This window comes from Pistacia vera, unplaced genomic scaffold (genome assembly GCF_008641045.1).
Source record: "Pistacia vera cultivar Batoury unplaced genomic scaffold, PisVer_v2 Contig76, whole genome shotgun sequence".
NCBI classification, from domain to species: Eukaryota; Viridiplantae; Streptophyta; class Magnoliopsida; order Sapindales; family Anacardiaceae; genus Pistacia; species Pistacia vera.
Window position 1 is genome coordinate 568,655 of NW_022196623.1, and position 16,230 is coordinate 584,884.

At 36.3% G+C, this 16,230-nt stretch overlaps 4 protein-coding genes across 4 annotated transcripts in view; 3 read left to right on the plus strand and 1 right to left on the minus strand.

Moving 5' to 3' along the window:
* Positions 1–16,230, plus strand: part of LOC116116041 (pentatricopeptide repeat-containing protein At1g63400-like) — a 19,651-nt gene continuing 3,421 nt past the window's right edge. The window contains exon 1 of the mRNA XM_031402142.1: positions 1–2,251. Within this exon, the coding sequence (XP_031258002.1) occupies positions 48–1,928 (1,881 nt within the window). The 5' untranslated portion in view covers positions 1–47 and the 3' untranslated portion in view covers positions 1,929–2,251. The remainder of the gene's footprint in view (positions 2,252–16,230) is intronic.
* On the plus strand, positions 6,650–7,745 carry LOC116116042. Its single transcript, XM_031402143.1, has 2 exons — positions 6,650–7,237; positions 7,322–7,745. The coding sequence occupies exons 1-2, from the start codon at positions 6,679–6,681 to the stop codon at positions 7,711–7,713; spliced, it is 951 nt and encodes a 316-aa protein (XP_031258003.1). The 5' UTR covers positions 6,650–6,678; the 3' UTR covers positions 7,714–7,745.
* LOC116116031 (pentatricopeptide repeat-containing protein At1g12300, mitochondrial-like) lies at positions 9,453–12,285 on the plus strand. The gene is made up of 6 exons (XM_031402133.1): positions 9,453–9,818; positions 9,922–10,065; positions 10,177–10,249; positions 10,375–10,476; positions 11,561–11,775; positions 12,226–12,285. The coding sequence occupies exons 1-6, from the start codon at positions 9,453–9,455 to the stop codon at positions 12,283–12,285; spliced, it is 960 nt and encodes a 319-aa protein (XP_031257993.1).
* The window catches only part of LOC116116032 (probable ADP-ribosylation factor GTPase-activating protein AGD15), a 26,489-nt gene continuing 24,883 nt past the window's right edge, over positions 14,625–16,230 (minus strand). The window contains exon 11 of the mRNA XM_031402134.1: positions 14,625–14,630. Within this exon, the coding sequence (XP_031257994.1) occupies positions 14,625–14,630 (6 nt within the window). The remainder of the gene's footprint in view (positions 14,631–16,230) is intronic.

Genomic DNA, 16,230 nt, shown 5'->3' on the forward strand with positions numbered 1-16,230 from the left:
CAGTCTGAACCCCAGATAATCCACAAGGCACAAACGGCACTACTGAAATGGTGCTCAAAAGCTTGATTCGTCGTTTTTCTTCTTCTCCTTCTTCATTCACAAAACCAGGTAAATTGATTACAACCATACCACAAGATTTAGTACTTAAAGTAACCCAGCTTGAGAAATTCCTCCAAAATAATTGTAAAGAAGGTAATATCACTCTTGATGAAGCACGACATTTCTTTGGATACATGATTCATATGCAACCCAAACCACCGATTTCATCGTTCAACCGGTTGTTTGGAGCACTGGCTAAGAAAAAGTTTTATGAAGATGTTATTTTGCTTTACAAGCGAGTGGATTCAATGGGGTTGTTGCCAGATCTTTTTACTTTGAATATTTTGATTAATTGCTTTTGTAATGTGGGTCGAGTTTGTGACGGTTTTGTTGTTTTCGGGAGGATTTTGACGCGGGGTTTTAACCCAGATGATGTGACTTTGAATTCTTTGATTAAAGGTTTGTGTTCGAAGAATAGGAGTTTGGAGGCTATGGAGTTGTTCAAGAAAATGGCCGTGTTTGGGGTTAGGCCTAACGTGATTACTTATGGGACTTTGATTAACGGGTTGTGTCGTACAAGGAACACGAGTGTTGCGCTTAGATTGCATGAAGAAATGGTCGCTGGTAATGGAGAAGGAGGTTTTATTTGCAAACCTAGTATTATTTGTTATGGTAGTATTATCGACGGTCTCTGTAAAGATGGGTTGGTAGATAAGGCAAAAGAATATTTTTTGGAAATGAAGGGTAAGGGAATTAAGCCAAATGTGGTTGTTTATAACTCTCTAATTTGTGGTTGGTGTTTTGTGGGAAATTTGGACGAGGCTGAGAGTTTGTTTATTGAGATGGCAGATCAAGGTTTGCAGCCTGATGTGGTGACGTATAATACAATGATAAGTGGGTTTTGCAAGGAGGGGAAGATGGAAGAAGCTAATGGGTATTTGGAATTAATGATCCAAAGAGGTTTGCAGCCTAATGTGGTGACGTTTACTACAATGAGAAGTGGGCTTTGCAAGGAGGGGAAGATGGAGGAAGCTAATGGATTGTTAGAATTGATGATTCAAAGAGGTTTGCAGCCTGATGTGGTGACGTTTAGTACAATGATAAATGGGCTTTGCAAGGAGGGGAAGATGGAGGAAGCTAATGGATTGTTGGAAATTATGAGTCTAAGAGGTTTGCAACCAAACATAGTTACTTATAACACTTTGATGGATGGTTATTGCTTGCTGCATAGATTAAATGATGCAAAGGAGCTGTTTTTTGTTGTTTTGGGGAGGATTTTGAGGCGGGCTTTTAGACCAAATGCTGTGACTTTCACTTCTTTGATTAAAGGTTTGTGTTTAGAGAATCGGAGTTTGGAGGCTATGGAGTTATTCAAGAAAATGGCTGTGTTTGGGGTCAGGCCTAACGTGATTACATATGGGACTTTGATTAACGGGTTGTGTCGGACAAGGAACACGGGCGTTGCGCTTAGATTGCATCAAGAAATGGTTGCTGGTAATGGGGAAGGAGGTGTTATTTTTAAGCCTAGTATTGTTTGTTATGGTAGTATTATCAGTGGTCTTTGCAAAGATGGGCTGGTAGATAAGGCGAAAGAATTGTTTTTTGAAATGAAGCGCAGAGGAATTAAGCCAAATGTGATTGTCTTTAACGCTCTAATTTACGGTTGGTGTTTAGTCGAAAATATGGAGGAGGCTAAAGGCTTGTTTGTTGAGATGGCAGATCAAGGTTTGCAGCCTAATTTACTGACATATAATACAATTGTAAGTGGGTTTTGCAAGGAGGGGAAGATAGAGGAGGCTAATTGGTTGTTGGAATTGATTATTCAAAGAGGTTTGGAAATTAGAGAATGCTATCAGTCTTTACAAGGGAATGATTTCAAAGGGAATTAAACAAAGAGTGTTTACATATGACACTTTGTTAACCAGTCTTTTTCTATCAAATAAAGTTGGAGATGCACGGAAACTATTTGATGAAATGAAACTTTATAGTTTCGCACCTGATTCGGTTACATATAATATTTTTATTGATGGGATATGTAAGAATGGTTTTCTGGAGGTAGCAAAATTGTTTTTTACTTGGAGAACTACTAGTTTAAAATTGCCAGCCTCATTGATGGGTTGTGTAAAAATGGAATGATCTAAATTGCTTTGGAGACGTTGTGACATATTCCATCTTCATCTATGGGTTTTGTGAAGAAGTGAAGTTACAAAAGGTATATGATTTGTTATTAGAAGCTGCATGTAAGCATATTTGACGTACTGTTTATATTTAAACTCTTAGTAAATGGTAATCCTAGATCATCTGTCAATATATATGCATCTTCCTTGGTTTAATTTTGTTATCTTCTTTTCTTATAATTGGCTTTTCGCTATTTGCATATAACTAGTAAGTCTGAACTCTGAACACAGTTGATTGGTTGCATATGATTAAGAAATATTAATTCACAACCTTCTTATTAGATGCAGACTCTTTCCCCAACCATAGTAATAAGTTAGCCGAAATTTTATGTATTTTTTTTAAGAAAAAAGGCAAATGAACGAATATAGTGTATAATGCAAATGATAGTGATCTGTTTTACTGCTTTTCTTTATTCATGCCATCAACCAAATAATCTGATCTCCTAGTTGAATTGAGGTAGGAAGATAAATTGTTGTTGACGCATATGTTGCCTTTGTCTTCTTAGAAATTACTCCTTGACAGTTCATTAGATTCTGCTTTCGGGATGGATATAATAAATAGAATTCTGCAAACTGGGCATCCAGTCATTCTCAGCTGATGAAAGAGTTGGGGAGAATAAAGTGGTTTTGGGTCTCTCATATGCACAAATGCAAGCACAAAAGTTTGGATTTCGATAACGTGGTAGTGAGTGATGGAAGTGAATTAACTGCTCGTGTTGTGGAAGTCAAATAACTAGAACACGATAATGGTGGTGTGTGTTGTTTTGGTTTTGTCAAAGGAAGTATATTGGTTGTAGTGGTGAGTTATTTAATTAGCAGTTCTGGTTTTTGGTGATGGCATTGATATTATTGATGGCTCTAATCAGTGGTAACATTAGAATTGGCGACGCTGGTGGTGGTTCAGATTAGATTTGTGTAAATCTGATGGAAATTTTAATGCAACATAGATATGGTTGATCAAAATTACAATGATCAACTCCGAAGAAAAAGGAAAAGAGAAGGTTTTAACTGTCTAGTTGCATGTATTATTTTCAACATTCATGATGTTATCTTTGACCTGTTTTTCAATCTCCGTTATCTGACAATTGAATTCAGAAGTTGTTATCTCTGATCCCTTTGTATATTAGGATTGTTTATTTTTTCTGTTTCGAGGTCAAATCCTTCCGTGGCCGAGAGACAATGATACATAATACTATAATAAAGGTTGTGATCATGAGTTCTGCACACAATGTGCCTTATAATCATGGACACACGTAGAAATAAATATGTGTGAAAATCAAATGTGGACAGGTTAAAGATGGAGATGAAAAGAAGACATATTGACAAGACCTTACATTTAGACGCTTCTCATCACTGACGCTAAAGGAGAAATTGGCCTAACTTATCATCTATATCAAAGGGTGGCAAGGGATGGAGTATGAAACCCTAGTTAGTAAAAACGCGTATTATACTCGAATTGTATGGACAGTCATATAATTCGCGTATAAAACACTCGTATATGTATTTTGTAAAATCTGTCGTATAATTCGCGTATAATAAGGTTTCCTGTATAATTCGCGAATTATTTGCGAATTTTTGAAAAAAAAAAAAAAATCCCACAACCCCAAAACGACGCCGTTTTGTTGGGTTTTTACAAAAAAATTAAAACAGATCTCGTTCAGTCGTTCTTCTTCCGTTCTTCGGCAGTCAACAGTTCTTGTTCCTCAGTTCGGTTCTTCTTCTTCCTCAGGTCTTCTTCAGTTTTTCTTCCTCAGTTCTTCACGTTTTCAGCTTTCTTCATCTCTTGTTCTCTTCTTCCAGGCTTCAACTTCAAGTTCGAGACTTCAAGGTACACACTTAATACTTGTTCTCTTCTCTTTGAATGTTATTGGTTGATTGCTTGTGTTTGTGTTTGTGTGACTTGTGTTGTGACTTGTGAGTGGTAGTAGACTAGCAATAGGAGGGGCTAGTGGATTGATGGATTTGTTTGAAACATATTTGATGAAATGCTTGTGAGAGACCAAGAGTTATATTTGTATTTGTTACTGTGGTTGGTCGTGAGGACTCTAGCTTGATTGTGTCTGGTTGCACGAATGGCTTGAGGGGATTGTGATGGATAGTGGCTTCTTTAGAGGGCGTGAAGATGTAGCTAAATGGGTTGCTGGAGTGATTTGGTCTATTTGCTTTTTTGGCTTCTGTCGGATCTTAGTTGGGAAGGGAATGAACTTTATTTGGATTTCTTGTTCTCGTCGAATTCTCTGGAAAATGCCCCAGAAAATTCAGCAGCTTTTGCGACTGCAGTTTTGCTTTTGCCCCGCTGGTTGGTCTGTGTGGTTGGCTTAAAAAGCGCTGCTGTCCTCGGTTCTCTCTTTGCTCTTAGTTTTTACGGGGCTGTAATTTTTGGTGCAGATTTTTGTTGGTTGGTGCTGGTATAGGCTTGTTAGTTGTATACAATTTTTGGTTAGCTTTTTGGGGGGCCGAGAAGCTAGAGCCTTGAATTTTTTTTGGCTTTGGAGGCTCCTTTTTGTGTAATTAATAGGTTCTCTCTCGCTTGGAAGACAAAGATACTTGCTTTTGTACATTACTGGAAATTTGTTTTAGTTTCTCTTGTTATCAGAATTCTACTCTCTTGGTTTAGCTATTATATTATATTACGTGGTTTTGTCCCAATTTGTTTTAAGATCAAGTATTCATCTGTTTCCTTTCCTACATCTTATAATATAATAGATAACGCAATCAGATGAAGTTATCTCATCATATCTGTTTAATAGCCAAGTTTAGAATTATTTAATTACAGTGAGGGATCAGAATGGTGTTGGTACTGCTCATTTGTTGCATGAAAGTTTGCGTTTTATGAATAATATTAATTTGAAGTTACAAGTTTTGGATGATGATACTGCTGCTGCTTTGAGAAAGTATTGCTTGACTTACTATGACATAAGGGCCTTGATTCTAGACTTGGCTATTAAACTAGATATGATGAGACATTTGGACTACTTGGCTATTAAACTGTAATTAAATAGTTCATACGAAGAATAATGTTATCTCCACACTGTAAACTAGTTTATAAGAACAGTTAAGAGTAACAAAAACACGAAACTCATTGAAGAAACTAATGCCATCATAAATATTCACAATGGACTATAAGATCATATTTCAAAGAGAAAATCGAAACTTTTTTGAATTTTCTCCTTCCACCTAAACATGTCGAGAGGGCAAAGAAATTATAAAGTTTCTAATAAACCAAGGGATGAGTAGAGGAGGACTATATGCTTAACTTTTTCCGTAATTTTGTTATTTTCCACAATAAGATTATATGCTATCATGCTTAGGAAAGAAAAAAGATTATATGCTAACTTTTTTTCTTTTGTATTTGATGATGTTCTCTTTTATGCTCTTGTAAATACAGACACAAATCAATATGGTACGAAAAAAAGATAAAATTTGGGAGCATGTTGAGGAGCTCCAAGGGAACAAATGGAAATGTAGGTAAAAAAGTATTTAGTGGTGGGGCTTTCAGAATTAAAGCACAGTTGTCTGGAATTACTGGCTATGATGTTGAGATTTGTAGTAAAGTTAATCATGAGACACAAGCATGTGCATTCTTAGCTATGTTTGGAAGTGGAAGTAACAAAAAATTAAAAAGTTCAGCTGGTTCTTCTACTGCTTTAAACTCTAATGATCATGAGGAGGAAACAGATTCACCATTTTCACCACTTTCTAAGGGTAGCCAAAGATGTCAAAGTCAAGCATCTTTACTAGAAATGAATAAGAAAAAAGACAAGGAGTTTGTTGATAAAATGCTTGCTAAGTGTTTTTGGTGAACAATATTGCTTTTAATGTTGTTCAAACTGGTGCTTTTGGAGAATTTGTCAAGGCAGTGACTGAATATGGTGCAGCATACAAGCTTCCATCTTATTCAACTCTTCGAACTAAGTTAATTCTAGAATCTAGAAAAGGTGTTGATGAGTATGTTGCTATGGTGAAGCATTCTTGGAATAGATCTGGATTTGGTTGCACTATAATGTCTGATATATGGACTGATATAAGGCACTGATCTTTCATTAATCTTGTGGCATATTCACCTAGTGGTGCAGTGTTTATAAAATCATTGGATGTTTCTCGAGAAAGAAAAGCTAGGATTTATCTGAAAGAAATTGTTGTTTCTGTGATTGAATCAATTGGACAAGAACATGTTGTGCAATTCATAACTGATAATGGTAGTAATTTCACATCTGCTGGTGACATGCTCATTGGATTGTATCCTCGAATGTATAAGACGAGGTGTGCTGCTCATGGAATTCAGCATCTTTTGAAAGACATATATGAAGAAGTTAATTAGGTAAAAGTTGCCACAGATGAAGCAAGAATAATAGTTATGTTCATGACACGGTACACAGTTCTTCATGCAGCAATGAAAGAGTTCACCAAAGATAGACAATTGAGATAACCTTGTGCCATAAGATTTGCTTCAAATTTTTTAATGCTTCAATCTGTGTTGGATTTGGAGAATGAACTTCGACTCTTTGTTGCTTCATCTGAATGGAGGGGTTTTGATTATTGTAAGACCGAATCAGGTAAAAGGGTCACTGAAATTGTTCAGAGTGATTTTTGGGCTAGAGGAAGGGAGGTTATAAAAACCATTGAGCCATTGGTTCGAGTTCTTCGTTTGGTTGATGGTGATGGATCTACTGCTGGTTACTTATATGAAGCAATGACGAGGGCAAAAGTTGCAATCAAAGAAAGATGTAATAGTGAGGCAAGCAAGTATGAGAGAATTTGGGAATTGTTTGAGAATCGTCGGGTCAACAACATCATTCATCCTATACATGCTGCAGCTGCCTTTCTCAATCCAGCTTACTTTTGCTCACAAAATTTTAGAGAGGATAGGGAGATGAAAGATGGCATCAATTTCATTCATGAAAACCTGCTTCTAATAGAAGAAAAGCATCCATTTATGAGAGAGGTTCAGTTGTATCGTAGTAGGCCAGCTACCTTATTTACTGCAACGGCAAAAACGATGTTACAAACAAGTCATCCTCGTAAGTGTTTTAAAAAATTTCAATATCTTTTATGTACATTGCTTTTCTCTTTATATTCAAGAAAGTTTTTTATGTCATTTGCAGGAATATGGTGGGATTACAATGGGGATGATCTTCCTGTGCTCAAGAAGTATGCCATTCGAATTCTGAGTCAACCTTGTAGCGCTTCATCATGTGAGAGAAATTGGAGTGCCTTTGAAGCTGCTCAAACAAAAAAAAGGAATAGGTTGTCACATGAAATGCTAGACACACTTGTGTATGTGAGGATGAACACGATGATGATGGATAAATTCACTTCCACGATGAGTCGTGACTTGGAACCTATAGATCTTGAGAAATTGGGAGAGCTTCCAGACTATGAATATGAAGAAATTCATATGGACGAAGATGCTAATTCCACACCAACAGTTGAGGGTTACATGGATGACTTAATGGATAATGATGACATTGCTTGGTTGGACGATGCTCTTTTTTGAGTTGTTATTGACTTATTGTTGTTTATGTACTTTGTGAGTTTTTGTTACAAACTATAATTTGAATCTTTGTTGTATTATTTGTGTATTTTATTTGTTTGGAGCTCTTATTCGACTTTGAATTTTGATTTTGTTATGACTTATGTGTTTAATTTGATACTATAGTTGAATCTTGGCTAAATATTGTGTTTGAGTCTGGAGACTATAATTTAAATATCAGTTATGTATTATGTATTTGTGTTATTGGTTAATTGAATACTTTGCATTTGAAATGTTATGTTGATTTTAACCAGGTAGTCCATAAAAGTGTTAAAACTAAGATTAATATTGAAGTATTTTTCAAAACGTATTATTGACAATGCACCGTTTTAAACCCGTATATACCCATACTATATTTTTCCCGTATCTGAATTTTATGACCGAATTTTTATAAACTTATTTTTCACCGTTTACCGTATTATACCCGTATAATTCCCATACCCTTTTTTTGCCATACCCGTATTTACTAACTAGGTATGAAATATATTCTTTGACTATAAAAACTATTTGTACATGTGCATGTTGGGTGTGGAGGCGAAACCTGTGTGGACATGGGCATTTCTATATGAATTCATTATGTTTTATTTATCTAAGAGTAAACGACATATTCCCACCCAAGGTTTGACGAAATCCCAAGTTGGTACCATTGGTTCCATTTATTCCAGATTCCTACCCTTAAAGTGACGAAAAAACATTTGATGTAACGGTAAAAGGGTATATTGGTCATTTTACATAGGCGGCGCACGTTAGCAGACCATCGCCTCTAACAATCCTCCGACGCACATTAGCAGCAGTCGTTTCGACATTTTTCGCTCTTTTCCGGCGATTCTTCCACCCAAAATCACCCTTGTCGCCACCATTTGAACCCACATCCTCCCCTCTACAAAACCATACCATTTACAACCCCTCATCACTCGCCGATTGCTAGCCACGGCAACGAAAAACGGCCAATGAACACAAACTTTTGACTGGCGAATGACGACAAAACAGTTGCTGGGGACATAGGGGTTTTATATATTTGGAGACGGTGGTTGCACTGGTGGTGTCCAATTGGAATTTCACCGCCAGAATCAACCGAAATCCGGTGAAGAACACCGAAACACTAAGCCTAACGATGTCGGCGATTGGAGGGGCAAATGAGTCAGGAACCAGAGGGGTTTTGGACGACGAACTACGGGGAACGTGATGGAGGTGACCGACGAGGGTGTATAGTGACCCAGGGTGTTTTTGATATAATTTAAAAATAAAATGGTAAGTTTTGTAATTCTACTAATTTAGGGGTTAAAACTAATTTATTAATTTAAAGTTAAGGGCATTATTGTAATTGCACCCTCTAAACCCTAAAAATTTATAATACTTTTGCTTTAAGGGTGGGAATCTGGAATAAATGGAACCAATAGTACTAACTTAGGATTTCGTCAAACCTTGGGTGGGAATATGTCGTTTACTCTTTATCTAATTAGAAATAGACATTAGTTAGTGACAAAATGTAAACAAATGAAAAAGAAAGGAATAGTGACAAGGAGAAAAATTAAGTTACTCTTTTTGAATTTTTCTATCAATTTTAATTAAGATAAAAAAAAGTAAGTAAAAAATATATAAAGAGGAAAGATGAATGTTTAGCAAACCCTACCTTAAAAGACTAAGCCAGTTTGAAGTTTGAACCCCAGATAATCCAACAAGGCACAAACGGCGCTACTGAAATGGTGCTCAAAAGCTTGATTCGTCGTTTTTCTTCTTCTCCTTCTTCATTCACAGAACCAGGTAAAGTGACTACAACTATTCCACAACGTTTAGAACTTAAAGTAACCCAGCTTGAGAAATTCCTCCAAAATGATTGTAAAGAAGGTAATGTCACTCTTGATGAAGCACGTTATTTCTTTGGATACATGATTCATATGCAACCCAAACCACCAATTTCATCATTCAACCGGTTGTTTGGAGCACTGGCTAAGAAAAAGTTTTATGAAGATGTTATTTTGCTTTACAAGCGAGTGGGTTCGATGGGGTTGTTGCCAGATCTTTATACTTTGAATATTTTGATTAATTGCTTTTGTAATGTGGGTCGAGTTTGTGATGGTTTTGTTGTTTTGGGGAGGATTTTGAGGGCGGGTTCTAGCCCTGATGTTCTGACTTTGACTTCTTTGATTAAAGGTTGTGTTTGGAAAATAGGAGTATGAGGCTGTGGAGTTTCTGAAGAAAATGGTTGTGTTTGGGGTTAGGCCTAACGTGATTACATATGGGCCCTTGATTAACGGGTTGTGTAGAACAGGTAATACCACTATTGCACTTGATACACGAACAGATGTGGACAAGGTTTTCAGCCTAATGTGTTGACGTTTAGTACATGATAAATGGGCTTTGCAGGGAGGGAAGATGGAGGAAGCTAATGGTGTATTGTGAATTGATGATTCAAGAGGCTTGCAGCCTGATTTGGTGACGTTTATTACAATGATAAATGGGCTTTGCAAGAGGGGGAAAATGGAGGAAGCTAATGATGGTTAGAATTGATGATTCAAAGAGGTTTGCAGCCTGATGTGATGACTTATAATACAATGATAAGTGGGCTTTGCAAGGAGGGGAAGATGGAGAAGCTAATGGGTATTTGGAATTAATGATTCAAAGGGTTTTCACCTAATGTGGTGACGTATAATAATGATAAGTGGCTTTGCAAGGAGGGAAAGATGGAGGAAGCTAATGGGTATTTGGAATCAATGATCCAAAGAGGTTTGCAGCCTAATGTGGTGACGTTTACTACAATGATAGTGGGCTTTGCAAGGAGGGGAAGTGGAGGAAGCTAATGGATTGTTAGAATTGATGATTCAAAGAGATTTGCAGCCTAATGTGGTGACGTTTACTACAATGTAAGTAGGCTTTGCCAGGAGGGAAGATGGAGGAAGCTAATGGATTGTTAGAATTGATGATTCAAAGAGGTTTGCAACCAAACATAGTTACTTATACAACTTTGATGGATGGTTATTGCTTACTGCATAGATCTAATGATGCAAAGGAGCTGCTAGTCTCTACAGAGAGTAAGGGTTGTAAGCCTGTGGTTTTGTTGTTTTTGGGAGGATTTTGAGGCGGGGTTTAAGACCAAATTTTGTGACTTTCACTTCTTTGATTAAAGGTTTGTGTTTAGAGAATAGGAGTTTGGAGGCTATGGAGTTGTTCAAGAAAATGGCGGTGTTTGGGGTTGGCCTGACGCGATTACGTATTGGACATTGATTAAGGGGTTGTGTCAGACAGGAACACTAGCGTTGCGCTTAGATTGCATAAAGAAATGGTCGCTGGTAATGGTGGGGGGTGTTATCAGTAAGCTTGATATTGTTTCTTATGGTAGTATTATATGGTCTTTGCAAAGATGGTTTGGTATTAAGGCAAACGAATTGTTTTTGGAAATGAAGGGGAAGAGAATTAAGCCAGATGTGGTTGTTTTTAACTCTCTAATTTACGGTTGGTGTTTTGTGGAATTTGGAGGAGGCTAAGGCTTATTTGTTGAGATGGCAAATCAGGTTTGCAGCCTAATTTTACTGACGTATAAATACAATGGTAAGTGGGTTTTGCAAGGAGGGGAAGATAGAGAAGCTAATTGGTTGTTGGAATTGATTCTTCAAAGTGGTTTGAATTAGAGAATTCTATCAGTCTTTGCAAGGGAATGATTTCAAAGGGAATTAAACAAACAGGTTTACATATGACACTTTGTTAACCAGTCTTTTCTATCAAATGAAGCGGAGATGCACGGAAACTAGTTGATGAGATGAACTTTACAGTGTCGCACCTGATTCGGTTGCATGTAATATTTTGGTTGTAGGATATGTAAGAATGGTGTTCTGGGGTAGCAAAATTGTTTTGTACTTGGAGAACTACTTGTTTAAAATTGCCAGCCTCATTGATGGGTTTGTAAATGGAATGATCGAAATTGCTTTGGAGATATTTCACCAGTTGCCTCAAAAAGGCCTATTGCTAGACGTTGTGACATATTCCATCTTCATCCATGGGTTTTGTGAAGAAGTGAAGCTACAAAAGGTATATGATTTGTTATTACAAGCTGCATGTAAGCATATTTGACATACTTTTTATATATAAACTCTTAGTAAATGGTAATCCTAGATCATCTTTTAATATATATGCATCTTCTTTGGTTTTAATTTTGTTATCTTCTTTTCTTATAATTGGCTTTTCACTATTTGCATATAACTAGTAAGTCTGAACTCTGAACACCGTTGATTGGTTGCATATGATTAAGAAATATTAATTCACAACCTTCTGATTAGATGCGGAACCTTTCCCCAACCATAGTAAAAAGTTAGCTGAAATTTTATGTATTTTTATTAAGAAAAAAGGCAAATGAACGAATATTTTGTATAATGCAAATGATAGTAATCTGTTTTACTGCTTTCTCTATTCATGCCATCAACCAAATAATCCGATCTCCTCATTGAGTTGAGGTAGTAAGATAAATTGTTATTGATGCAGGTGTTGCCTTTGTCTTATAAGAAATTACTCCTTGACAGTTCTTCTTCGGGATGGACATAATAAAGAGAATACTGCAGACTGGGCATCCAATCATTCTCAGCTGATGAAAGAGTTGGGGAGAATAAAGTGGTTTTGGGTCTCTCATATGCACAAATGCAAACACAAAAGTTTGGACTTCAATAACATGGTAGTGAGTGATGGAAGTGAATTAACTGCTCGTGTTGTGGGAGTCAAATAACTAGAACACGATAATGGTGGCGTGTGTTGTTTTAGTTTTGTCAAAGGCAGAATATTGGTTGTACTGGTGAGTCATTTAATTAGCAGTTCTGGTTTTTGGTGATGGCAGTGATATTATTGATGGCTCTAATCGGTGGTAACATTAGAATTTGTCGATGCTGGTGGTGGTTCAGATTAGATTTGTGTAAATCTGATGGAAATTTTAATGCAACATAGATATGGTTGATCAAAATTACAATGATCAACTCCGAAGAAAAAGGAAAACAGAAGGTTCTAACTGTCTAGTTACATGTATTATTTTCAACATTCATGATGTTATCTTTTACCTGTTTTTCAATCTCTGTTATCTGACAATTGAATTCAGAAGTTGTTATCTCTGATCTCTTTGTATATTCGGATTGTTTATTTGTTCTGATTCGAGGTCAAATCCTTCCATAGCCTAGAGACAATGATACATAATAGTATAATAAAGGTTGTGATCATGAGTTCTGCACACAATGTGCCTTATAATAAAGAGAATGCTGCAGACTGGGCATCCAACCTGCTGATTCGAGCTTAAGGGATTGGTTCGAACGACAACAGCTCGAGGCTAAACTCGAGCTCGAATCAGCAGGTTGGCTGCCATACTCTTTAGTTTTTTGGAAATGTTTTCTGATATATTTAATGGTGATTATATACTTCAGTAGGTTGGATTGAAATGTTGCATGCCATACTCTTCAGTATAATGTTATACAACCCAAGGGATCTTAGCAATGAATCGGTGAGAAGAATCGAACCCTGTTTTAAAACCCGAACTGGATCGACGTGTCCAACCGGTTCGATTGGGACCCGGTTGTGTGTCCGGGTTAATATAAAACCCATTTATACTTGAAAAGCCACTTTAACCTACCATTAAACTGGGTAAACAATTTAAATCACCCGATCCAATCGGACCGCTTGATAAACCAGTTCACTAATTCACAAGTAAAAAAAAGCCCTAAATCTATTCAATTTTCAATTTCTCTATGTAGTCAATCTCAATCAATTTCACTCTCTGAAGTTTGAAATCATAACCATTGTCTCAATCACAACTCCACTCTTTAAAATCGACGAAACCTCCCTCCCTCGTTGGAAATCGATGACGACGCCTCCCTCCTTGCTCGACGACAACGCCTACCTCCTTGCTCCACAACGATGACGATGCCTCCCTCCTTTCTCAACGACGATGATGACGCCTCCTTCCTTGCTCGACGATGACCACGACACCTTCTCCCTCGCTCGAAATCGACGACAATGACAATTGAAGATACATCTTGTTTATTTGATTCTCTTTTTTTGGATTCGGAAGTATTGTTTTGATTATTTGATTGGAAGTTGATTTTTTCTTTTTTGGCAGAATCCTCTAGATTTGGAAGTTTTATTTTGATTGGAAGTTCCAGAATTATTTTACTCAAATCTGAAAGATACTATGAAGGTACTCATATTATTTGTGTTTTCTCCCTTTGGTTGAATGACCCAGATTTGCCCAAACCTGAGAATAAAGAGACATAATGCTTAAATTAAAAGTTAAGGTGCCTTTTGGAATAGTATTATGTTTCCGCATTTCAAGCATGTTGCAATCTGCAAAAGTTTTTGTCAATTATAAATTTTTGGTGGAGCTATAACATATTATATTGTATGTTGGGATTGTTGTTAAATCATGATTGGATTGTTATGGAATTTAAAATATGTTGGTGCTGTAACTATGCTGTTATTGAAAATTTGAAACTTGTTCAAAAATAAAAAATCTAGATTTTTTTGGAAGTGTTGATGTCATCATGATGACATCATCAGTCCAACCAACCAGTCCAACCAATTGGATTGATCGACCTGAGACCGACAGTATATCAAGTTGTCTTCCGTTCCGGGTTTTAAAACAATGGAATTAAAGTGATATATTTAACTTGATTTCAATGACATACAAAAAGTTTGCTCAGCAGTTGAAGAGAGATTGAAGAGCCTCACATTAATGTACAATAATCTTGAAAGATTGTTCAACTTACTATGATCTGAAAGGATGTGCAAAGCAACCAATTCTAGTTGATATCAATGCAATTTTGACTTAAAGTTTGTAAACTTAGTGACTTCTATTGCAACTGCTTGTTGGATATCTCTATTAGTTCCATGGCTTAAGTCTGACAAATCTACTCCTGCAACCACAAAATTCACCGAAAAAATCAGAAGTATTAAATATCGTGAATAAAGTGTACTTTTTATCACGGGTTAGTTCAATTTAAACTAGGTGATCTTTTTTTTCCTTTTATCAACCTAAATTAATTTGTAAATTCTATGGTGTTTCCATAGATGTCTACTATATAGTATCAAGATGTTTGAAGAACTCAATGGAGAGAAAACATAGTTGTCTTACAATCGAAAGTCACCCAGCGTAATGGAGGAACAATAGAATGATCCTTGATCTCGTTTCTGACATAAAGCAAGTTGTAAAATTCATATGCTCCATTTGTCTTCGTTGCGGGTGTATTGAGTTCTGTTAATGGTGGCGACAACAGAGGTGAAGCAATGACCATGTTCAAATCTGTCGATCGCTGCATAGGGAATATGGTCTTTAATATGCAAACCCCTAAAATACATGTAATGAAACCACAAAAGAAAAAACAAGAAATTCGTAAAGAGAGTCTCCAAACTAATAGACATGCGAACACATTGTCCTTGCACAAGCATGTGGCAGAGTGAAATTCTTTCTCTTAGATCCCTTAACACATACACCTATTTTCGTTTTGGAATATATCAAAAACTATATAATGCAATTTAATGCTTAGAGATACCATAAGTAATTATAAGACTAATTCTTAGTTATCAAAGTGAGGAAAAATAAGTTTAACAAAATGATGCTCATTTTAATAGAAGAAGATCCCCAAAATCCATCTAATGTAAGACCTCTTTAAAGTTTGAAGACACCTTCAACAAATGCAAATACCGACCAAATCAACTCATACGTCTCATCTAGTTAGAGTGCAAGTAATATAACCCGCAATGGAAATGACAAACACTCACTTTCCGTTATGTTCTATTAGGAATTTTCATCTGTTAAAAGATAAAAAAGGTAAAAAGACTAGAATACCCCCCAATCTCCATTCCCAACGCGCGCCAACAAAGGCCAGTATCACTATTTATCACCGAACTTCACAAAAAAATGCTAAAACCGGTCAAAAAATGGATCGATGACGCAACAAGGTTGTGCAAACGGGCTTGGGGAGAGAATGAATACGGAGAAAAAAATTTAAAATTTAAAAATTTTGTAAATGTTGATGAAATTACTATACTATCTTTTAACAAGACAAAAGTCCTTAACAGATATTGACAGAAAATATTTGTTTGTCATTTCCAAACCTTTTGAGTATCAATATGCCTTTATGCCAAACTTTGGGTAGGTGGAAGTCGTTCGGCCAATTAGAAATAGACATTAGTTAGTGACAAAATTTAAAACAAATGAAAAAGAGAGGAATAGTCTTTTTAACATATTGATGCTCTTTTTGAATTTTTCTATCAATTTTAATTAAGATAATAAAAGTAAATAAAAAATATATAAAGAGGAAAGATGAATGTTTAGCAAACCCTACCTTAAAAAGACTAAGCCAGTTTGAAGTTTGTTTGAACACCAGATAATCCACAAGGCACAAACGGCGCTACTGAAATGGTGCTCAAAAGCTTGATTCGTCGTTTTTCTTCTTCTCCTTCTTCATTCATAAAACCAGGNGTGCTTAGTAAAAATCTCATCCTCTAGAGAGA

Coding starts and splice junctions, on each gene's coding strand:
- LOC116116042 (XM_031402143.1), top strand. CDS start 6,679: ATGCTTCAATCTGTGTTGGATTTGGAGAATGAACTTCGACTCTTTGTT. Junction 7,238..7,321: donor GTTACAAACAAGTCATCCTC/GTAAGTGTTTTA, acceptor TGTCATTTGCAG/GAATATGGTGGGATTACAAT.
- LOC116116031 (XM_031402133.1), top strand. CDS start 9,453: ATGGTGCTCAAAAGCTTGATTCGTCGTTTTTCTTCTTCTCCTTCTTCA. Junction 10,066..10,176: donor CACGAACAGATGTGGACAAG/GTTTTCAGCCTA, acceptor AGAGGCTTGCAG/CCTGATTTGGTGACGTTTAT. Junction 10,477..11,560: donor GGAATCAATGATCCAAAGAG/GTTTGCAGCCTA, acceptor TTTTGGTTGTAG/GATATGTAAGAATGGTGTTC.